The sequence below is a fragment of the Platalea leucorodia genome, assembly GCF_965183815.1.
Source record: "Platalea leucorodia genome assembly, chromosome: 1".
Lineage (NCBI taxonomy): Eukaryota > Metazoa > Chordata > Aves > Pelecaniformes > Threskiornithidae > Platalea > Platalea leucorodia.
Window position 1 is genome coordinate 42803868 of NC_138823.1, and position 23683 is coordinate 42827550.

Consider the following 23683-nt stretch of genomic DNA (forward strand, 5'->3'; position numbering starts at 1 on the left):
TTTCCAAAGAGTTGCGATGCACTGTCTTGCTATTACATTAAAGTCTTCTGAGAAACTGTTTTAAAGGACAGCTGAGGTCTGACTTTTTTTTTTCCTGCCCTCCACACCAAAAAGAAACCCTAACAAGGATGAAGACATGGCTGGTTCAGTCCTTTTCAGCTTCTCAACGCTCAATGGATTTAAAGAAAGCAGATTCTATTAATATTTACCATTGCAAAATAATCTTGTTAGTGGTGATGAGCAGATGTTGCCCTGTTCCACATGAAGCTACCACTCTGGATAGAACATCAGCCATTTGTTTTATCTCAAATTACTACCATACAACTTGCTTCAGATTAAGTGTTTATTAAAATTAAAAATCACCGTACAATACACGCTATTTACATATTTAACTGGTAGTCTGCTTAAACTACACAGCTTGACTGAAGGAAGCCAATGGAAAAGAAAAGCAATGAATATTTATGCTGTTGAACTTCAACTGCAGGCACACTGAAGCTTTATCAAACGGGTTTTAAGCTTCTGCAAAGTACCATTGCCTAAATTATTGGGCTGAGGGGTGCCAAAGATGTACTGGGTTTCGGGTGTAAGAACCAGTGTCACTTTGGGGAAAAAAAAAAAGTAATCTATGCTGTAGTTACATTGCAATTGCACTAGCTCAGCTGTTTTCGTAAGTAATTTGATAGAATAATTCAATATATAGAGCTTGGCAAACTGCATTCACTTTTATGAATTAGGTTTATATACTGAGCAACAAACCTATAGTGTCACTGCAATGTAACTTGATATCTTATTGCATATTTCCACAAATTGTTTTTGATAGTGCTAGGGCTAGTTTTAGCTTTGAAACAGATTTGAGGTTAGTTGATTAAAGCAGCAAAAATATAAGGAATATTCTTGAATAATCACAGAGAATTAAAAATTAAGATAAAAATATTTTCACTGGTAACAGTCTCGGCGACTGCAATGAAAGGATAAACTTCCTTCAAACTCCTGTGCTTTCCCATGGACTTCAGATGATGACTTTGGCCTCGTGGGAAAGTGAAGGTTGAATACGGAGTTAGGCGTGATGCCGCTTCTGCCGTCAGGTGTGTTCATATTGCACTTCCACATGTGTGATGGCTGTGCAATGCTTTGAAAATTATTTTACATTTGAGTAATACAGCAGTAAACCAGAATCATCTTCAGTGTAAATAATTACATACATAACCCTTCCTTTAAAGGAAACGATGACGCTGGTTAGGAAGTCTTACAAGAGGTGACAGTACTCCAACTACGTATGTGAAATAACAAGGATATAAAAATAATTTTCACAATATGCTGTATTTCACAAAAAGAGGATTTAAGAACATCACCATGTCTTAAATCTGTAAGTTCTCCTTCATGACTTTTTCTTTTGAAAACGGCTGTTCATGCATCTTCTCACCCCTTTTATAAAGGCCTCCTTGTAATGTATTCCATGACTTAGATCTAAGAAGGTGTTGTCAAACCGTACCTGGTGCATGATCGCTTTCCTTCCTTCTCCCTCCCCACCCCAAAAAGCCTGCTTGGTTTGAGATGTTTCTGCAGATGCAAAACACAGAGCATTTAAGGAGAACTTCAATCTTTCTTTAGGGGAACTGTTTTAACCAAAGAAAAACATTATTATTTCTCTGCAGAATTACTCTTTCCTTCAGCATTTCAGCTTCCACACTCGGTTAAGACATCCAAACTTGTGAAGTAATTGGTTTGAGCAGTCTGTCCAAAAAATAGTCTGTGCCAATGATCCATGTGAGTAGAAAAAGTGTTCTTTGTTCTATGGCTGTTGTTGATACTGCCCTTCTGTTGCTGTGTAGAAGTCATCAAGCACACTCTGTAGATAATCAAATGTTGGCCTCTCTTCTGCTTTGTCTTTCCAGCATGTTTTCATGATATCGTAAAGCTCAGCTGGACAGGTTTCCATGCGTGGCATTCGGTACCCGCGCTGAAGAGCAACCATCACATCTGAATTGCTCATACCTTCAACAGAAAAAGAAAATTTTGAGCAAATGATGATCTCAGTTCCTAAACAAACAATTTTTTCTTTTTTATTTACTTTGCTCTAAAGATCTTCACCCAATAATACAAGGGTATTACTACTTATTAAAGGTAGCTACTAATAAGAGTTCAATAAACAAGGCTGAGATGTGTTCTGGAACTGAGGGACTTGCTTTGAAAACCCTGGGGGAGGATTTCCATTTCCCCAATTGACTGTAGCGACCTTTTTAGTGCCAAGTCTAACAAGATGGGGGAGATCATAATTCTTGTCTCCAGAACCAGCTCCGTTCTGTTCCTTCGACCAGTCCTGCCACCGTTTGTTCTGCTTGCAGCGGTGGTGAGATTCCCAGCAAAAGCCCACCCTGGCATCAGCCTTTGTCTCGTAGCTGTAGAGCTTCTACGCTGCTCGTGGTAGACCCCGTCCACACTGAGACGTAGAAGAGCCTACCTGTTTGACCACGCTCCCAGTCACCCTGCCCGAGGTGGTAACACACTTTCAGATTTTCTTCTACATCAGCATTTGTGTAAGTAAGTGCTGCTGATTGCAAGACACTGAATGTTGTCACTGGAGATATTGTAACTTGTAACAGGCAATTTCCCCTCCCTTCTTTCTCATCCTATTCCTATTGTGCAAAACCATCTTGCCAGCTGTGCTGAGCTTTGCTTTGTTTCCCCATTACGGGTTTCTTTCAGGGGATAAGAACTCTAATTACCAGCAGCGCATCCTGACCCTCACATGCCAACTAATGTCATGTCAGAGAGGCCTGCCCTGCGCTCCATCCTCCTCCTCTCTTTTTTGTGCCCCACCCCCCTCCCTCCATTTTTAAATCCTTGACCAATTGGTTCACGGAATGATTTCGACAGCTCCTCTCAGAAGGTCAGCTATGGCAGGGCCAACAAAAAGGCTCACCGCTTCCTACCCAGAAACCTGCCTTTCAGCTTGTCCCTTCCTCTGCAAATCTTATGCAACCCAGGGGAATAACTGTGCTAGGATTACCTTCTCCAGGACACAAACTTTAAGCTTTCTGTACTCCAGTGAATGCTGTTTCTTCCAATGGCTTCAGCCTAGATATTTGCTACCACCAGTGAAGACTTTCCGTCTATCGAGGAGGGTATTCCAGACCCCACAGCTGCTGGCTGCTCCTCAGGCTAAATGCTCCCCGTGGCGCAGTGCTGCCTAAGACTACAGTTTCTCATGGTTTTTCTCAGGCAACTCAGCCTCCAGTCAGGTCTGTGCGTGACATTCACTGCTCCTGCTTACGCCAGTTCCCCGGGGGTGCGGGGAGAGCAGCTACGCTCTGCTGAGAGGAGGCAGGAGAGGTCCTGCTCCGAGCAAGGTCGGCAGCGGAGGTGCAGATGTGGTGCTCCCCTGAGTACTTGGTGACTGCGCAGCTCTTGGTGCAGACTGTGCGGATCTTTGTACGTCTTTTCTGACTATTAAAGCTACGCTTTAAACCACTTGGCAGGTAAGGACACATCTGAATTACAAACAAATGACAACTTTATCCGGTATAACTACTTTGATTATTCAAGATTACTGTGGTTCATATAGTTGACTTCAGTTCAAGCCTTTTGGCTTTAACCTGTTCTAGAAATACTGTCAGCCATGAAATCTGGGTCTGAATCAGAGTGCTTACTTTGGGTACATCTTTTGTATTTTCAGTTCCGCTTTGGAAGGAGGAGTGACGTTTTTCTGAGCTAACAGTGCACACGCGTGTAGAAAAACAGTATTTTGAAGGTAGCTGTGGAATGGCATGTTGTCACAGAATAAGGAATTACTGCTATATAAAGACAAAATAAATATAGGAAGAAAGTCGATAAAGCATTTTATAGAGAACAGTGATCTGACTGCTTGAGCTTAAAGAAACGGATTGTATATAATGTATGCAGTAAAACAGTTATATTATGCAAAGTCTTAGTTAACTGTGTGTAACGCATGAGGACTACTGCTACTGGGTTTTGCGCAGAATGGGGCTGATTCTGTGGGTTTAAGTAAGTACTTCATAGGATTGTGCTTAGATCCAGTGTCTACAGGACTGCTTGATTGTTACATTCTGAATGCCAAGGACAAAGCCTATGTTTCAGCTAACTTGAAAGAAAACTATATCTGGTAAATAACCATTTAAGTTCAAAAGACAAAAATGAAAAGACTTTTATCAGTATTCCATAGTCAATACAATGTCATGAACATACTTGCATATGTTTTGGGTTTTATTTAAAACAAAAAGGTTTACCTGTCTACCCCACAGTCCATGTGGTATTCTCCAAATCGCTACTTGTTTAACTTTTCCTTTTTCTTTTTTTTTTTTTTTTTGTGGCTAGAGAATTACCTGTCTCATCAAAACTACATCCTAATCAGTAAAAGAAATATATCCCACGTGCATATTCGGTACACTTACACCCTCTTAAATGCTAGCAAAGGACATATTAGCTCTAAAGGTTCGGTACGTCTGTTAATTTACACTATGGTACCTGTTAAGCGTCACAGATAAAGACATATTTGCTTATGTTAGAGCCTGGGAAATTATGTGAACGCAGTGATGTGGAGGAAGAATCCCACCGTATGGAAAGTGGCATATCTTGTGAAGAGCAGCTGACATAACTGGAATGCAAGTATGGATGTTGTCAGTATTTGACATACTATAGAATCTCCTGGAAATTAGTTTTAACAACCAATTCAACTTATTTGCCCAGAGATTCAGATACTTGTTTCATATTTCAGAGGTAGTTCCTGAAACTATGGTCCCACTGATTGCTTTGAGTTTCTCAGTAAGAGAAACAGCTTTTGGCATTTACCAGCAAAGGTCACAAAAGCCCCAAGTTTCTTGGCTGGAAACGATTCCTACCAAGTTGCCTGCCTAGATTTTCCTCACAGGTATTAACTACTTGCTGGTTTCAACTCAAACTCTTTCATACACAGCTTTATGCTGAATACTGTCTAGTTGCTGGAGCTGGTTAATAACTGAAAATAATATTTTGAAGCATTCCTGTTAGAACTGAAAAATCAATTTACTGTTTCTCTCCAGTGGCTGCTGGTTACAACCTATCACTAGGTTACTCTTGCCATGCTGGGGTAATTTGCCCAAACCTGTCACATCTCTTCATGTAAAGTAAATTGGTCACCCATTTATTTTGCTGTCCTTCTAATTCTTCAGTTTCAACTTTCAGTTTAATAGGCTATTTCAATTTATACTTCTATGTAAAATAGACATATATCCCTCTTCCAGTTTAATCCAAACGATGCCTGCAAACTATTAAAATCTTCCTGTATGCAGTCAAGAGGCTTCCGCTTCTAATTGCTCATTGACAAATGAATCCACAGTGAATGGCCCATTTATGGTGCTCATAAAAATGATCGCATATTAAAAAAATATTGCCCAGACTTCCTCTAAAAGAGATATTTTCCCACAGTAGTAGAGCAGTACAGTGTCTGCTGTACAGATTGATTTTTTTTTTCTTAAAATAAAAATATGATATGTTTTATGGAGGCAAAGAGAGAGCAGACATAGCTGCAGAATTAAGTATTGAATTGGGGATTGTGTTTTTGTAGTGCTGGTTTCCAGGTGAGCTCGTAGGTTTGCTCAGAGAAGGATAATTTTCAAGGCATCTAGACATAATCTCGTGAGCCCAGCTCATCACAGGCAACTGTCTGGATACGTAGGTGTGTGCTAACGGGGAAAAAAAGGTATCCCAACTGTGGGAAGCACCAGGCGTTACTCGGCTGCATACAGCTCCCACCTGGTCTTTCCTGGAGACATGAGTAGTGTTTAGAATAGCTTTGGGAGGACCTGCTACGCCGTCACATATTTCATAGCCCTTACCTAAAAACGAACCCGGAGCATATGTTTAAACACTTAGGGGTGCAAGCAGCCCTATCATCTCTTGAAGTTTAAGGGGGCTACCCTTGAGCTTAAGTGCGTTCCTGAACTGGAGCCTTACCGAGCAATGAGAATGCCTGGTATGGAAAGCTGCTATGTTCTTCCATAACACAGTGTAAAGTTGGCCACCATCACCCCTTCCCCGCTGCCCAAGTCTCATGGGAGGTCCGGTCTCCCTCTGCCCAGAGGTGTTGAGCCCACTGTCATTTCAGGACCCGGGACTCGGGTCACCCAGGTCTGCCCCTTTGACACCTCTGGCAGTTCAGGATGCAAAATTCCAGCTGCTCAGGACATGGTGGTGAAAATGCTTTCACTGTGTAAACAGCAAGAGCTGCTGCACTGGAAGCGCTGGGAAAGCTTTGCTTGGATGAGATATCTGCTCTCCCTTTACTGCCTGTAGACTGCAGGATCCTAAGGGTTCTTCTCATAAGTCAGTCCATCTGTGAGATGGCAGTACAGGTGAATATGGCTGTACTTTCCCCATTTGCCCACAAGATAAGAGAATTTCGGTTCATTTTCCATAACCTCAGTAAGCTTAAATGAATGCGGTCTGCTACCCCAAGTTAATCAGCTATGCCTGAGATGCGACAATTTTGTGTGCAAAAATATCCTTCTGTGTGCTGGAAACATTAATATGTATTTTGTTTAACAGAAAGAAAAACGAAACATAAAGCACGTAACCCTTTCACAGCTACTTAATGCAGCTATGACTGATGTACTCTCTGGTCTCACACCTGAACCATATGGAACAATGAAGAGTAAATATTCCTAGCTGTATACAATGCTGCTTTAGGGTCTGCTTTCATGTTTGTTTAGATTAGCTACCACTGACAAATTATTACAGCCTATTTGCTTGTGAAAACACACTTTCTTAGCACTTTCACGTATTACAGAGACCGTGCTGCTGAGCGTAAAGCCGGGATCTGTGACAATTCAGCATTCGCTGCAGTTGCACTTTTGAATATATAAAAATGACCACTTGTTCGTGGTGCCATTAGTCTGTTTGCTAAAATTTACCCCAGAGAGGCACGTGGTTTACACATAGGGTGATTATAAGTTTTCAAAGCGATAACATTACCTGCGAGACATTTTCCAAATCACTGCTGTCGCTACTGTCAGATGCCAGCTCTTTCCCTGCGTATTTTCTTTGCTTTCTAACACCAAAGTATAAATACAGAGTAATGGTATAAACACAGGCCCATACCTGGGTAAGGAATCTTTCCATATGTAACGATTTCATACAGGAGAATCCCAAATGACCACACATCAGATTTAATAGTGAAAGATCCATAGTTAATTGCCTCTGGTGCTGTCCATTTAATAGGGAATTTCGCACCTACAAAAAAGCACAGTCTCAATCAGTCAAAGCCAAATTTAAACACTCGATATCAAGTCACTAAAAGGTCTTAAACGACTTGCCTACGATACCCGTAAATTGGCGAAGTTGCCAGCAACTCCTTTCTGTCCAAGAGTTACCAGCAGAGATGTGCTGCGGGATGCGTGTTGCCACACTGCACGGCCTGTGTCAGAGGTGCAAATGAGATGCCGAAAATTGCATAGCACCTTTTGACTCTTAGGCATGGTGAATTTTTGCTAAAAATACAGTCACCGTTTTCCCTTCTGCCCAGTGGTCAGGCAACAATCTTACAATTCCCATCACCTGCAACTTCACTAGACACTAACTAACTTTTCCTATTTTAACGAAAGCCCGTCTAGCTTCAACAGACACTTTAATGCATTTCACATTCAGCCATAGATGCAAAAGCAGTAGCAAGTCGTATCTTAAAATACTGTCTTTCATGTCTAATTAACTGATTCAGAAAATCCCATATAAAAGAAAACTCCTTCCAGTTGAGTAAGAAAAGTTCAAGCAGCCGTTGTTGGGGAATATTAATATTAAATATTAAATATTAAATATTAAATCAGCTCTTCAGACAAAGAAGAGTAATACAAGCAGATTCTCTCTATGCCCTTTTTAGCCTGCTCTATCATTCTGGCACAAAATACCAGGTAAGCTAGGAAACTTTTCTGAATGGCAGAAAACACATCATAAAGAATTTATAACCTGAAAGGTTCATTCAATCAATATACAATGTCCAGAGCTAGCTAAAAAAAACACAGATAAGGGTTCTGTACCTCTGAAAACTGCTTAATCTGACCCTTGCCTCTGATCTATTGAATTACTGTTCCCCAGGGACTGCTGAATAGCTCACCTTCCTTTAATCTCAACTGTAGCGCATCCTTCTCTTTCTTCCTCATACCTTAGTTCTTCCCCCCTCGTCCTACATTACCACAGTTTCCATCCAGACTGTGTGAAAATAAGAAGTAGTGTCTTTAAAACAAGAGGGGGAAAGCCAGCCAACAAACCTGCTCCGCAAAGTTACCCTAATGCCATCTGTGCATGGAAGCATAAATAAAAACTTTTCACTCCAACGAATTGACTACGCGCTTCTTGAAAGGATCCTTGACAACGTTAGCAAAGCACGCATGGCGAAACCCAGACAAATATCTTTTAACGGTAGGATTTCCCCTCTCGCCAGTCCTGACCCTGCTGCGATGTCACCTCCGTCCGTGTGCTGAACAGGGACGTGACCCAGCCTTGCAGCGTCGCTACACGTAGCAGCAGTGCTGCCGAACACGCACATCAGCGCTGCAGCTCCTAAAGCAGCTTCAAAAGACAACCCGTTCTGCTAAAGGTTTTCTTGTTACCAGCAACTACACCTGCTAGGGCTCCTTCCTTCCCCTAAGGGAAAGGAGGTGCATGTGGCACTTAAGGATGTGAAGAGAAAATAAGATCATATTTTCTTGGCATTTAATTCAGTGGGATGGAAGCTGCGGGTGTGCAATTAATTTGTTCAATTTAGAAAAATTTGCGTGCAGTTAAGTACTCTCAATTTTCTTTATTCTTCAAATGTATTTAAAATAAACTTCTCAAAAAGCCTGGGGAGCACAGAAAGGTTGCTTGTTTCCTTATTGTGTTTAAAAGTTGTTGGCATTAGAATGCTGCCTGGGAAGTTGTTACGGCATTTTCTGTCGTGGTGACCATATTATTGTTAGATACCGACTCACTGCCTCCCAGAGGCTGAAGTTTTAAAGACAAAAATAAAAATACATACCTTCCCTTGCTGTATATTCGTTGTCTTCGATGACTCTTGCTAGTCCAAAATCAGCAATTTTGCACATCAGTAAGTCCGAAACCAGAACATTCGCTGCTCTCAAATCCCGATGGATATAATTTTTTCTTTCTATGTATGCCATCCCTTCTGCAATCTGCAACAAATGAAACAACGATTTTGATATTTCAACACCATCAGCAGGTCTGAGCTCTCTGTTCTTTCAACGTATTAGCAAAGCCGCATCCCTTTATTCCTTACCAGTATCTTTGGAGCAATTTTTAGATGGAAGCAAGGAAAGGGTGATTGCCACAGAAAACCTATGTGTAGATCCAGTCCTGCAAAACTATACTTACAGTAGCAGCTTCAGAAGAATTGTTTGGGTGACTAATGGCTGGCAGGATTAGAGATATGTATTAGAGACATTTCCTGAAACAAAATCTTAATTAAAATGTTCCTAAGATTTCTACTCAACTATTCTCTTCCCTAAATTATTCAACAGTTTATTTTCCAAATACTATGAAAATGGAAGGAATTAATAAGTTAAACAAGATACAGATGTTCTTTTAAGGATTGATGAAGCAACAGTGCAGATAGAGTGAAAAAAAAAAAAACAGACCAACAATTTTCTATTATTTACCCAGTATAGGCCTGGACAATCAGGAAATAATTACTAAGATAGGGAAAACAACTTTATCTATTTTCTTCTACAACAACATATACCTGTTCATACACGAGGAGCGTTTGGCAACAGCCAGCTCTCAGATACAATCATAAGTAAATTTAATTTGTATTTCAGCAGCCCAAATTAATTTCCAACCCAAATTAAAGATGATTAATGTCTTCAAAATATGCACTGGGGAAGATTTTTTCAGTATTTGCCCAGATGAACTTCTTTTTTTTTTTCCCCTAGAGAAAAACATATTACTTTCCAGAAAAAAAGAAACTGAAAGAATAGTTTCTAAAGTCAGAGCAATAAAACTGTTGGGTAGATTGTATTCTGTCCAAAAGTTTAAGAAGAACTAGGAAAAAAGAAAAATAAACCCAGTGCTTGTGAGCTGTCAGTTTTTCTCTCCCTTGTAAGACTCGGGTGATGGGCCATTCATTCCCCGGCAAGGCCCACGGCCCAGCCCGGGCGGCAGGTACCCCTCCAGGGTGCCTGGGGGTGGCCGGGTCGGGCTGGGGACACGCAAGCCCTCAGATTTGCTAATGAACCAGCAGTAAAGCAGTAAGGGTCCTTCTCCAGTGCCAGTCCCCAGCACACTCGTACACGGGCTCTTTCCTCTCCACCTCAGGAGAAGACAAGTGCACGGATCCTTTCTCGGCGCCGGAGGTGATCGTTTCAGCCGTGCAGTAAAGCAGGCAGGGGCACCTGACCAAATCTTAAGAAAACATTAACATCACTTCTCCTTATTCATTTTTAAAAAGTCCCCGAGGGGTGCTGCGAAGGCACACACTGCCACCACTTACAACACAAAACCACACGGTCTTTGTTCCTCTTTTTCAGTTTAGGCAATGGAAAAATAAAGCCACTCGCCCTCCCACCTCCTTCCACTGTGTCTTCGTACAAACCAATGTATTCTTCAGAGCAGAGTGTTACATTGCCCTTGTACGACGCAGGGGGGGTCTCACACTAAACCAGAAAGAAACTCCGGTGATGAAGAGAATGAAGAACACCTGCATTTCATTTTCTAGAAATAAGTAAGACGTTTTATAATGAAGGAAGCAGCTACTAGTGAATAATTGCCACAGAGAGTCTTACTAGAGACTTGCAGACAAAACAGAAGAGTAGTATTTGATTAGAGCACGCTCTGCCTCTCTCTCCTTCCCATGTGATTACTTGGGTTTGGGGAGGAATGAGAGATGAAAGGGAAGGTTTTGCTTTAAGATCAATGCTGAGATTGGACTGGCCAGCTTGGCAGATACGACCAAAACGCAGACAGGTCCACTAACGTCACCAAAAATACATCAGCCATCACGAAGGAATCAACTTTCCTCCTACTTCCCTGCGCGGATTTAACATTTGGGTGAACTGCTGGGTGAGGAATGAAGAGTCACTTCACGAAAGAGACATTTGTGCTGGTGATATTTAGTTTCCAAGCCCAACCTAGCAAAGCCACTGGACAGACCATTTTATTTCCTCTTATTTGTGCCAGACTCACTGAAGTCATCATCTGATTAGTCACAAAGAATGTGACATCAAACGATCCATTATGTTTTCAGCAAATACAAGCTACGTTTCTGTGAAATTCCAGGACAATAGGTTTGGCTGCATTGAATCAGAGAAATTCAAAGAAGCCACGTATGTACAAGCATTTGGGCATGCAAAAAATTCCCAAGTAGGAGAAGAATAATGGGCAAGGAATTTTGAATGGGAGAAGGAGGGGAAACACAGCAACTGGGCAACTGAATTCACACATCTGGTCACGTTAAACCTTTGCTCGTGGGAAAAGAAAAAAAAAAGAGGATTTTTTGATTAAGGGAACGGGTGCCAGAGCCCATGTGATAACTTTTAATGATAATTGTTGGGTTTTCATTGCCAAATGATATGTTAGAGAAATTCATGGGAACAAAAGAAAATTAAAGCCTTTTTCCCCCCTATTTTAATGATCATTGGTACCTGTCAAGACTGTTCAGCTACATATAACTACTACTCAGAAGCAGGATGGGAAAGTTAATTTGGGCTTCTGGAATATGTTTTGTGGCCTTTAAGAGAGGGTTCTGCCCTACACGGCACAAGTGTTACCATCAGGAAGGGAGCAAATTCCCCTTCACCTTTAATGAACTACTGACACACTTCTAGAAATACCCAAGTTAAATCCTTTTACAAACAACCAACCAACCAAGCTCTAAATGCTAGGAACTATGCACCCGGGGTAAGAATGGAAGAAAAGTCTTCTGGAAGAAATAAATCACTCCACAAGACAGCCTCTGTACGGTAAATCTTAGGCTAAAACTCACGCAATAAGTGAATGACTCGGAGCCGCAGCTCTGCAGACAGCTCTGTCACCCATTTGGGGCAGGATTTCAGCTGGCAGTGCTCTTTCCTCTCTGTTTCTCCTCTTTCTACCTGTACAACAGGGTAATTGCTTAACTTTTTGGAGCTCTTGTCGGTCATTTCACAAACAGGTATAAAACTCTTTCAAAATCCTGAAAGAAAACAGTTGCAAAAGCGTGGCACGTAGGATGTTGCTTTGAAAAAATGCATTCCCCACTTTCTGACCCATTCTTTTAGCTTCTGAAGGTGTTCGGGGAAGGAGGCAAAAGCAGCAGAGGGCTTTGAAGTAGGGAGGGGAGAACCTACTGTCACAGGAGAGCTACACCTTCTGAGAAGCAAAAGCACTTGGTCACAACTCAAAGACTTCCTCGGTGAAATGTCCCAGCTGGCATTAGCACGTAGAGGGACGGGCAGTTCTGTGCTTTTTTCCAAAAGGTGAAACTCAGCTTTCTTTTTTTTTTTTCTGCAAAACCAGAGAACTTCTGGATCCCTTCATAGCTCCATTTTCCAACTCAAAGAAATGCTTGATTTCAACTTCCATTCCAAAGGTCTGTGATCCTCTTTTGCAAGAGTTATTTCAAACAAGGCATGTTTTACACATAGTTTGCAACGCTGTGTCTTCATGCAGAGAGGAGGTTACGGCAACATGCGTAATGGATTCTGCTTGTGCATTTCTAGGCTGTATGTAAAAATGTGGAATACTAAAGAGGCTGGATGGGTTTGCTTAGGGTCAGCCTGATAGGATGTTTTTACATCATGCTGAGAATGCATTATATCATGTTGAGAAGGAAAATTAAGTGACAGGGATCATGAAACAGAGTGGAATTAATATGACAGGGAATGAAAGAATAGCAAAATATGAAGGGTGGTTTTTTTTTATTAGGAAAGCAAGTTTTAAACAACCTGGAGGGCTGAAAAGTACAACTTCATGGGGAAAAAAGTCTCAGGAACAACCACACCGTCAAAAAAACCCAGCAATTCCAAGTGCAAGGGTAAATCACACTTATTGTAAAGAGTGCTTGACAAGAAAAATTTAGATGATAGAATAGAATAGACTATTTCAGTTGGAAGGGACCTACAACAATCACCTAGTCCCACTGCCTGACCACTTCAGGGCTGACCAAAAGTTAAAGCACGTTAAGGGCGTTGTCCATATGCCTCTCAAACACTGACAGGCTTGGGGCATTGACCACCTCCCTAGGAAGCCTGTTCCAGTGTTTGACCACCCTCTCAGTAAAGAAATGCTTCCTAATGTCCAGTCCGAACCTCCCCTGGCACAGCTTTGAACCATTCCCACACATCCTGTCCCTGGATGCCAGGGAGAAGAGCTCAGCACCTCCCTCCCTGCTTCCCCTCCTCAGGAAGCTGCAGAGAGCCATGAGGTTGCCCCTCAGCCTCCTTTTCTCCAAACTGGACAAGCCCAAAGTCCTCAGCCACTCCTCACAGGACATGCCTTCCAGCCCTGTCACCAGCTTTGTTGCCCTCCTCTGGACGCGTTCAAGGACCTTCACATCCTTCTTATATTGTGGGGCCTAGAACTGCACACAGTGCTCAAGGTGAGGCCGCACCAAGCCGAATACAGCGGGATAATCACCTCTTTGACCGTCTGGGTGTGCTGTGTTTGATGCACCTCAGGATGTGGTTTGCCCTCGTGGCTGCCAGGGCAGGCTGCTGACTCATATTGAGCCTGCTGTCAACCAGCACCCCGAGGTCCCTTTCTGCAGGGCTGCTTTCCAGCCACTCCTCTCCCAATTTATACTTGTGCACAGTGTTACTCCATCCCAGGTGCAGAATCTGACATTGGGACTTGTTAAATTTCATCCCATTAATCATAGCCTAATGCTCCAATCTATCTAGCTCCCTCTGCAAGGCCTCCTGTCCCTCAAGAGAGTCAGCAGCACCTCCCAGTTTGGTATCATCTGCAAACTTGCTAATGGTGCATTCAACTCCTGCATCCAGATCGTTGATAACTATACTGAACAGAACTGGCCCTAGGACTGAGCCCTGAGGAACACCGCTGGTGACTGGTCACCAGCCAGATGTAACCCCATTCACTACAACCCTTTGAGCTCTGCCCTTCAGCCAGTTCTTCACCCAGTGTACAGTGAACCTGCTCATCCCACAGTTGGACAACTTGTCCAGTAGGATGCTGTGAGGGACAGTATCAAAAGCCTTACTAAAATCCAGAAAAACTACATCCACCACCTTCCCTTCATCCACTACACAGGTGACCTTATCATAGAATGATATCAAATGAGTTGAACAGGACTTTCCCTTTGCGAACCCATGTTGACTGTGCCTGATGATTGCATTATTCTGTAAATGCCTTTAAGTAGTACCCAGTATAATCTTCTCCATAATTTTTCCAGGAACTAAGGTTAGACTAAGAGGTCTGTAGTTCCCTGGGTCTCCCCTCATGCCCTTTTTGTAGGTTGGAATAACATTGGCTCGCTTCCAGTCAGCAGGGACCTCCTCAGACTCCCAAGACCTTTGGTAGATGATCGATTTGGCTAAATCTTACATGGTCAGAAACACCTGAAAATTATAAAGTCAAATAACAAAATATAAAAAAATCCCCCAATATGACAAAAATCAGAAGAGCCCACCCACAAAAAGTGCTACAAATAGTAAGTATAAGCAGGGAAACTAGAGGTGCATTAGTCATAGGACAAGACCAATGAAAATATTCACATTAAATGAATGATTAAATGATGGAGAAGACTACATGCAAATGCTACAGAGAAGTTTTTAAATGCCTGCCTTTGCTTCAGTCTCCATGGAAAGGGCCAAGGGTGCACACATGGTTAACGAATGACAAAGGGGTAAGAACACAGAGTGGAAAAGGGAAAAAACTGGGTTAGAACAGTTTTTGTGGATATAGGTAGCTTATGAGTCACCTGAAAACTATCAGTAAATCCAAACTCACGCATCCTTACTCGCCTGCAAAGCCAGTAAGCAAAATGGTGAAAAAATATAAGTGATGAATCAGTATTCAAAGTTGAGCCTAGTTTTTATTTGGTTACAAATGAAGTCAACTCTGGGAAAAAAACAAAAGAGTATGACCTACAGTTTCCAAAATAATGAGAAACAACTAGGCTAAGAACCTCCCTAGTCCTCTCCACCCCTATTTTATCTATGATTTTAAACCAAAACCATGCAGAAATGATTACTTAGAGATGGTTTAGGTATACTTTTACAAGATTTCCCTTTGTGTTGACAGATGCGGCTTTTTACTCTTTTCAGGATCTGTACTATAAAACTACACGTGAAACCGCAGGCAGTAGAAGGCAAGGATTTGTGCATAAAGGCAGCTTCGAAATTCCCTCCATAGTGCTGCTGCCTGCGAGACAAGCGGGGCTGAACCACTGCGCTCGCTCCCCGGGGCTGGGATGCTGCCCCTGAGGGTCCAGCCGTGAGCAGGACAGCCCGGCCACATCCCTCGTCCTTGGCTCGGCGGGTGGGGGACGGTGGCCTCAGAGCTGCTCTCGACTGCCCACCAGCTCAGGCCCAGGGCTTAGCGGGATGCTCCTGCCAAAGCGGATAAAGCAGCCTGAAAACCAGACTGGAAATGAGTCCAAAGCACTTAGGGTGGGAGGGAGCATCCTGCTGGTGAAGTTTAAGCAGAGGAAATAATGGAGCATATCCTGAGGTTCACACTGCCTTAAATTTGGTAATTCTCAGTTCCTAGGGAAAAAACAGTCTGCAGTTTTGAAAGATTTGCAGCAAATACGTGTTATTGATCTGGACAAGATTGTCTTTGATCTGGAACTAACCAAACCCAGGTTCCTTTCAACAATGTCCAGATGCATAATAAAATAAAATATACTTCTTCATCACAGAGTTTGTAAAATTGGAGTTCATCTTCATGTGACTCTCTGCCTATGAACAGGGTGTAGACCCTTTGTATCTGGCAATTGAAAACTGTTGTGTAATAGTCACATTTTAATCTTCAAGTGATATATCAGTGTAATACCAATTTTCAGTTTGCAGCAGTGCTTATCCTAAAGGTGAGGTCAGGAAAGGCTGCAAAAACATATTCCTCTTGCTCCAGTCAAGCAGCTATGTAGTCAAAGCAGACCCACAGGGAAAAAAGGAATTATTAAAGTAACATATATAATTATGCACTGGAACATCAGAGGGTATCATTAAAAATGAAAGAAACCTGAAAAGGAATATGGCAAGACTGCAGTGGAAATCTCCCAATGCCAAATAAGTGTTAACATTAATTCTGATTTAGGACTTTCCCTTTTCCCCTTAAAAAAGAGAGGAGAGAAAGGGATTAAAGCACTGCATCAAAAATCGCTATTACTTTTATTCTAAGTTTATTATAATTTTAATTTGTAGCCTTAGAAGGCAGAAAGAAGAGGATAAGAGTTGCCAATGAAGTTGTAGATCATAGAAGAATTAATGAAAGTATCAGTGCTGCACGGGAAAGACGACAGACTGGTTTTGTGACAAAGCTTTGACCAGTTTGAAAGGTATGATGTGAGTATGTTCAGTAACAACTGGTATCATTTTCCTAACTGTGCATGTGTGTGCTACATGGTAGATAACGGATTTGCATAAGAAGCAGGAAGAGTTTACACATGCAAAAGGTTCACTGAATTTGCGTCATACATTTTCAGCAGCTCTCATCACACAGAAGCAAGTATGATTTCAAGAACTGCGAAACAAAGAATTGGGAGCTCTTTGGGTAAATTACCTCTGGGGCAAGACGAAAACCAACTAGTAAAATCCAGAGTTTGCCAGTCGCTTTAGTGCTGAAGGAGCTAGGCTGCTGCCTGCAGATGACCAAAGGGAATATGGGCAATGTCCACGCGGACCATCTTGGCCTGCTGCATTAGCAAGATTTGGCAGTATAGCTCGTGGACAAAGCGATGAAATTTGCTTACCCTCCATCTCGTGACTGGGAACCAACAGGACCTTTGGGTTCCCTGAGCCCGCTGGCTGAACCGACGGGCAGAAGCCCCAGGAAGGGGAACTGTTTGTCAACCATGTCAGCTAATGCCTGCCAGACGTACGGCAGTTGCAAGACCAGCTGATGAGGTTGCCATGCTGCTGACCCACGCACCAGCAGTGGTCATGCAGGCAGGGAAACGGGCTCAGATTTTGAGTTCTCCATATTCCTGGCTGTTTCTGGCATGTCCAACATACTGACAATTCTGCTTACTTTTACAGGAGATGCCAAAGCCCTGCTCTGTACTAAAGCAGGTAGTATGTGCTTGAAGATATGTTTGCAAACCTCAGGTTCCTTTAAAACACGCTCCTTTTAGAGATGTTCATCTCTAATGGCCAAAACCATCTTTGCCAGGGCATAGCTAACACTAGATTTCCCCAGCCCCTATTCATATGCACTAATTAAAACACAAAAGATAACCTTCAGTTCTTTCAGAGGGAAGATTGCTTTTGAAACTGGGCCAGACCACTTTCCTAGCAAGCATTTTCTTGCCATGTCTTCCACAAGCCTGATTTCATGAATTGTGATTGTTACTACAGCAAAAAACCCCACAAAAATCCTGAATCCACAGCTGTACGCTAAAGTAGTCACTAGATGTAAGTGTAACTAAATAGAGTCACAGAATCATAGAATGGTTTGGGTCGGAAGGGACCTTTAAAGGTCATCTAGTCCAAGTCCCCTGCAATGAGCAGGGACATCTTCAACTAGAGCAGGTTGCTCAGAGCCCCATCCAACCTCACCTTGAATGTTTTGAGGGATGAGGCATCTACCACCTCTCTGGGCAACCTGTTCCAGTGTTTCACCACCCTCATCGTAAAATATTTCTTCCTTATATCTAGTCTGAATCTACCCTCTTTTAGTTTAAAACCATTACCCCTTGTCCTATCACTACAGGCCCTATTAAAAAGTCCGTCCCCAGTACTCAGCTATTGCTGTCAAAAATGGCAATCAGTGGGTGTGGGTGTAAAGCTAACAAAACAGCAAAATCAGTGTAGCGGAGTATAGCAAGATTACTTGCTTGAAAAATGCTATCATCTTTTTAAAAGGTGTTTATTTCACCTGGGGGAGCAGTCCTTACTTTTCTTTTTGCAAAATCAGAATGTTTCACCGCTTGTAAATGCAGATTTCTTTCAAGACTGTTCAAGGCAAAGGTGTTACGAAGTCAGCGAGTGGAGCACTAACAGCAGCCTGGCAATGGAAACACCAACCCGCCGCACTCTTCAACACCACTTGGAAAATGGGCTTCAGCTGCAGGTTCATGTTCAACTACTTGCACTACATTCTTCAGCTATCTGATAGTCACAGAGACCACATCTTCCCCTCCCTTTCTTCCATTCCCATTCCCTCCTTATCTGACAAGGCCATTGTAAGGCAGCGAAGTACATTCCTCTGGATAAAAAGGCAACATACCAAGTGGAACTTCTCCTTGCTCATTTTCTTCCTGCTGTACGACAAGTCCATTGCTAGTGTACCTTTCTACAACGGGTTGGGTTCTTTCAGCAATTTTTGTTGCAACAGACGTCTCGTGCACACATGTGGATGTGAGTCAGCGAGCTGTGCAGCATGGTTGGGAGCAGGCCAGCCTCGTGCAACATCGCAGATGCATGAGGGGAAAAATAAGCCAATCCTCAGCTACCACTTGTTGTATTTTCAGTCTTTCTGAGAAGCTGGGATAGTCTGGTAAACTCGCTTGCCAGAATGGTGTGATTAGACAGTCATGAAGAGCTCAAGTGTGTGTCCACCAACCAAGGCAAAAAAAATATGCCTGATCTTATTTAAGTGGTTCACCATGAGCTTCCTCCCATGCTTTTTTTTTTTTTAACCTCTTCTGAAACATAGCTCTCCAAATTTCTTTCCCCTTAGGCTGTACAGAGAGGTTAACATCACTGCTGTAAGAATAAATTAGTGTTCCATTTGTACAAGCCAGAGTCATACCAAAAATACTAGACGCATTTTATGTTCTCCTTTATATACAGCCTACATTCTGGAAAAGTGTGATCCACAGGTCTGCAGTAAAATTACGAGTACCTTAGCAATAGGCCAGCAGCGTTTGAAAACATTTTCGTCTGTCTTTTGCCCTAAAGACCCATCAATTAACATTTAAACCGTCAGAGTTAGAGAAGACCAGTGGAACATCTGTGTTAGTCAGAGGGAAATCTCTGGTCAGGGAACGACATGCAGCCTGCAAGTCTATTCCACACACTCCTGTTATTACCCAGTGGCTTTAAGGGCTCTTTAAAAATGTGCTCAAAAAAGCTACAAATTCTTTCCATAAGAAAAATCCCAGTATCTCTGTTCCAGAGTTTTGTTTGGGCTGCAGCTAGAAATCCTCAGAGAGGCCTCCCTGAACATCCCTTTAAGATCACTCTGCAACCTAATGCATGGCTTTGCTCTCAGGAATTTCTGTTGATAGTCTACGTCTTAGGTGAAGAGAGGGACTTCTCGTATCACCTGTGCTGCACAAGGTCCTGGCCTCTGAGGCCAAGTGCAGGAACTGGCTCTGAGAGGTTGCTGTCAGATCAGGGTGACAAGCGATGTCCACTTCAAGTGAGCTGACATTCAAAGCTTTGTAAATGACAATCGCTGACCCCTGTCATCTTGCAAGCGATTTACCCAAGTTGTACACAGAGTTGCTCTCTAGTTCATTAAGCTTTTTGAGCCTTACATTTCTGAAACCACAATATTAATTTAAAATGAACACAACATCCCTAAGTCCAATAAAAAGGTCTGCTATAAAACCACATGTGCTTTCCTCTCCACATCCTGGGTCTCCTTTCATATCACTGCTCCCAGATGTTCTTCTCTCCCTTGAATTTTACACACTATTTTCAAAGCTACATTTTTTTTCTGCCCACTGTTACTCATCTCCCCAAACCATGACCTGAGATCCAGCAAGTTTTCTACATCTACAAAGCCTTTGCCCCACTAAATTCTCAAGGACAAGTTACCCAAAGACTTCAGAAAACTTAGAATGCCTGTAGGTACACTGGACCAACAATTGTAGCAAAACCAGCTCCTGCATTGAATCTATGTTATATAAAAATCTGTATTTGATATACTGAACATCTTTGTAACTATATATGACAATCAAAAGTTAAAGCGTGTTACTAAGGGCATTGTCCAAGTGACAGGCTTGGGGCATTGACCACCTCTCTAGGAAGCCTGTTCCAGTGCTTGACCACCCTCTCGGTAAAGAAATGTTTCCTAATATCTAATCTTATATTTATTTATATAGCAATAGTTACATAAAACATTTCTATAATATTCTTATAGTGATTTTTTGGTATAAATCACTATTGTTTTCTTACATCTTTTCAAAGCTTTCTCATCTTCCCTCATGAATTGTAACAAGTTAGTTTAATAGAGTACAACAGTCTGCAACTGCTAATGCATATTGAAAACCCTGAAAGGTTGGTGAAACAATAACCTATCAGAAATGCCTTCATTACCTATTAGTAACATGAACTACACCTTGCAGAAGCATGATTCTTACTCTGTTTTCTTATATGCCTCCCTGGACATCTGATGCTGGCAACTGTCCGAGGTGAAACACTGGGCTCCAGGCACCTTGGATCCAGGCTTTGACATACAAATCACTCTGGGGCTTCTCTCTACAGATTTCATTTATGACATGGGATAACTTGTGTATTTTGAAACAATCATCTCGGTTCATAAATCAGATACTAGTACCTGAAACATCATTTGATTAGGTTTCATTTATTTCACAGTAATCTACATAAGAATTTGAAACCAACAATAGTCCCTTGAGGTTAAGAGAAGTTTGACCAACTGACCTAACTTAAGAAGTAAAAATGACACATTTATTAACATCGAAGGAATCTCATAAGCACAAACTCACAAACTTATATTTACACTTTCAACTCACAGCCACTCGAATTGAAAGCAGCCTTTCCACAAAGGAAAGTGGCTGCGTACCACTGCCATCCAAGCAGGTCCCCAGCAGTATCTAAGAGTTAAGCCTAACTTCACATATTTCCTTTGAAACCTCTTTTATCTATTCCCTCCTTTCAAGTAACCTTATTTACTCAGACCAAAACTTATTTGAAAATTAAATTCTTTTTTAAAGCAAAAAAACTTAGGATGAAGTTGCCCAGCATGAGTTTCACACAGAGAGAGAAATAAATCCCATTAATTTTGAGCATATTTCTTAAAATTTACCTGAGCAGAGAAGTCGATTAGCTTTGGAAGCAACAATTTACTTCCTTCATCACTCTTCAGAAAATCCAGCAAACTTCCTGTTACAACAGAGAAAGACTAAGTCAGTGCAGCTTATTACCAAAATAAAGGTCACGCCAGGTCCCCAATTTTCTGGATCACAAAATTTTTGCAGTGAAGTGTTCTGATGTATTTTCAAGCTGACTACAGCAAGGCAGTCTCTTTACATGATTTAACACCAGTAACATCCAAGTCAGCTTGTCAGGCATCCAAGTTTTGCCATTTTCCTGGGTGCAGAAAACCCCCATCAGATCATACCTTGTTGAGTTTGATAAGCACCCTAGTCTACAGACTATCAGGAAAGCCGTCTAGGAGAATCACACATATCAATCCTTTCCAAGTCATAAAGAATAAGTGGCTCAACACTTGTTTATGAAGTTATCCGCAGAATTGCTTGAAGACAGAACAAAACAAGAAAAACTACCACCCAAGACAATCTGAGAAGGAAACCTCGCTTATTTTGTGTAGTAATGCTCTAATAAATGTTGTCGTTTTCTAGTAGTGCAGCCATCCTTGCAGGACCACTCATCACTCACGTTATTACACATGGATTTATCAATTCAAGGGCCACATAAGGCAATTTCTAAGGTTTGTTTTAATTGCCTTGCTATGACACCAGACACAAAAAGTTAGGCAGGGAGCCCAAAGGAACCAGAGCTATTTTGGGGGTTATACTCTGCATCCAAAACAATTAAAAAAGCTACATTTAAGAACACTGTAAAAATAGTTTATTTCACAAATGCAGCAATGAATCATAAAATTAAAGCCTCAGCCCTCCTCTAGGATAGGTGCTCCTTCACTTTATATCAGAGCATTCAAAAGAATAATGCTAAAATCCCAAGTTTTCCTTTTTTATTCCTTCCTTCTTAAAGAAAGGGGACTGATTTATGAGAAGCAGAAGAGTTTACTAAAACATTGTTTGCAGACCCAATGGTGTTCTCACCTTTAGCCATGAATTCTGTTATAATATAAATAGGTTCTTCTTTGGTCACTACAGCATAAAGCCTAACGAGCTTATCATGCTGAAGTGTTTTCATGAGGTTGGCTTCCTCCAGAAAGGCTTGCACAGACATCGTTCCAGGCTTCAGAGTCTTCACAGCCACTTTCGTGCTGTTATGATAGTAACCTAAAAGGAGGGAATACGATCAGTGCACTTGAAGTCACTCTGCGCCGGAAAGTAGGAATTTGTAAAGCAGGTGAAGTTGGATTCCAGTAATAGCTAAGAGCCTGAGAGCAAGTGCCAGATGTAGCACAAATATTTATGCTAGAATTCCTTTTTATTTTGCAACTGATACAACACTGCAGCGAAAAATAATCGATTCTCTATTTTAAGAAATCACTTATCTGAAAAAAAAATAAAGCAAGCAAATTATCTTACTTCATATCAAGTTCTCATTTACAAGTAGCCCATAAAATATTCAAACAGTCAAGAGATGTTTTAATGAATGTCCACATAAATTGTCTCAGAATCTAATAGAGTCCATGGATTGCTTGCAAGATTCTGGAGCATCTTTAAATACTGTGATTATAACCGTTTTGTGCATGCCAGTCTCATGCTTATAATCCTTTCTGTAACCCTCAGTGCTCAAAACGGAGCATTACAGGAAAAGTGCAATCAAATGAGGATTCTCATGACCAACAAAGATACGCTGCCAGGACTGCAATCCTCCAGTGTTCACAGCAAGATTTAAAATGTGATAACTTCTTATCACACAGCCCATGCCAAGAGTGGAAGAGACTGGCTGTTTCATTTCTCTGTTTATCAAACCTTCTAATGTAATATTCTAATTATATAAAAAGCAACCATCAGTATAGAGAAAAGCAATGAATTATTTTCTGCTTTAATGTTTTCCAAACATAAAATAAATGCTAAAATAGCATTAAAAAAATAGAGTAGCAAGCACTGATCCTAAAGGTTATCTTGTGAAGTCATTTAATTTGAAAAATAAAAGAAATATAAGAAATAAAATAAAAAAGAGAGAGAGAGGAAGAGAGAGGGGGATATAAAGGCAACTCTTGTCCCCCGCCATACCCACTTCAGCATTGCAAAAGTATTTCTCTGAAGAGGTAGAACTTTCATGACTCAATGAACTAGCCTCATTTCCTTATTCAGCAACAATCCAGACAGTATTACCACAATGGATACACCTCTAAATTGGAGCCCGCAATTTCCTTATACTATTTATCACCCTAACTTAAGAAATCAGTGGCAAAGCAAGGAACGAGTTTCCAGATCTTAAGGGATTGTTCTAACCACTGCATCTTCCATCACCTTTTTTTAAAGAAAGATCATCACCTGAGAAAAGCCACTATGTCTATCACAAAATATTCACCTGCATGATTATTAAATATATTTTTTCCAAACATGGTCAGGTCAAAGCTTAACAAAGATATGGCTCTAAATGATCTAATAACAAGAAACAACAACTACAGGTCAAATCTGCTGTTAAAGCTCAGGTATACAATTTATATCTATTAGAAAAACAGA

At 41.5% G+C, this 23683-nt stretch overlaps 1 protein-coding gene across 4 annotated transcripts in view; it reads right to left on the bottom strand.

Moving 5' to 3' along the window:
* Positions 1-329: 329 nt before the first annotated feature.
* Positions 330-23683, bottom strand: part of LYN (LYN proto-oncogene, Src family tyrosine kinase) — a 55670-nt gene continuing 32316 nt past the window's right edge. For all 4 annotated transcript variants that reach the window (XM_082321129.1, XM_082321126.1, XM_082321128.1 and 1 more), the window contains exons 9-13: positions 22139-22321; positions 21139-21215; positions 9008-9161; positions 7096-7227; positions 330-1995 (exon numbers count right to left, since the gene is read on the bottom strand). In XM_082321129.1, coding sequence (XP_082177255.1) covers positions 1793-1995; positions 7096-7227; positions 9008-9161; positions 21139-21215; positions 22139-22321 — 749 coding nt within the window. In that variant the 3' untranslated portion in view covers positions 330-1792. The remainder of the gene's footprint in view (positions 1996-7095; positions 7228-9007; positions 9162-21138; positions 21216-22138; positions 22322-23683) is intronic.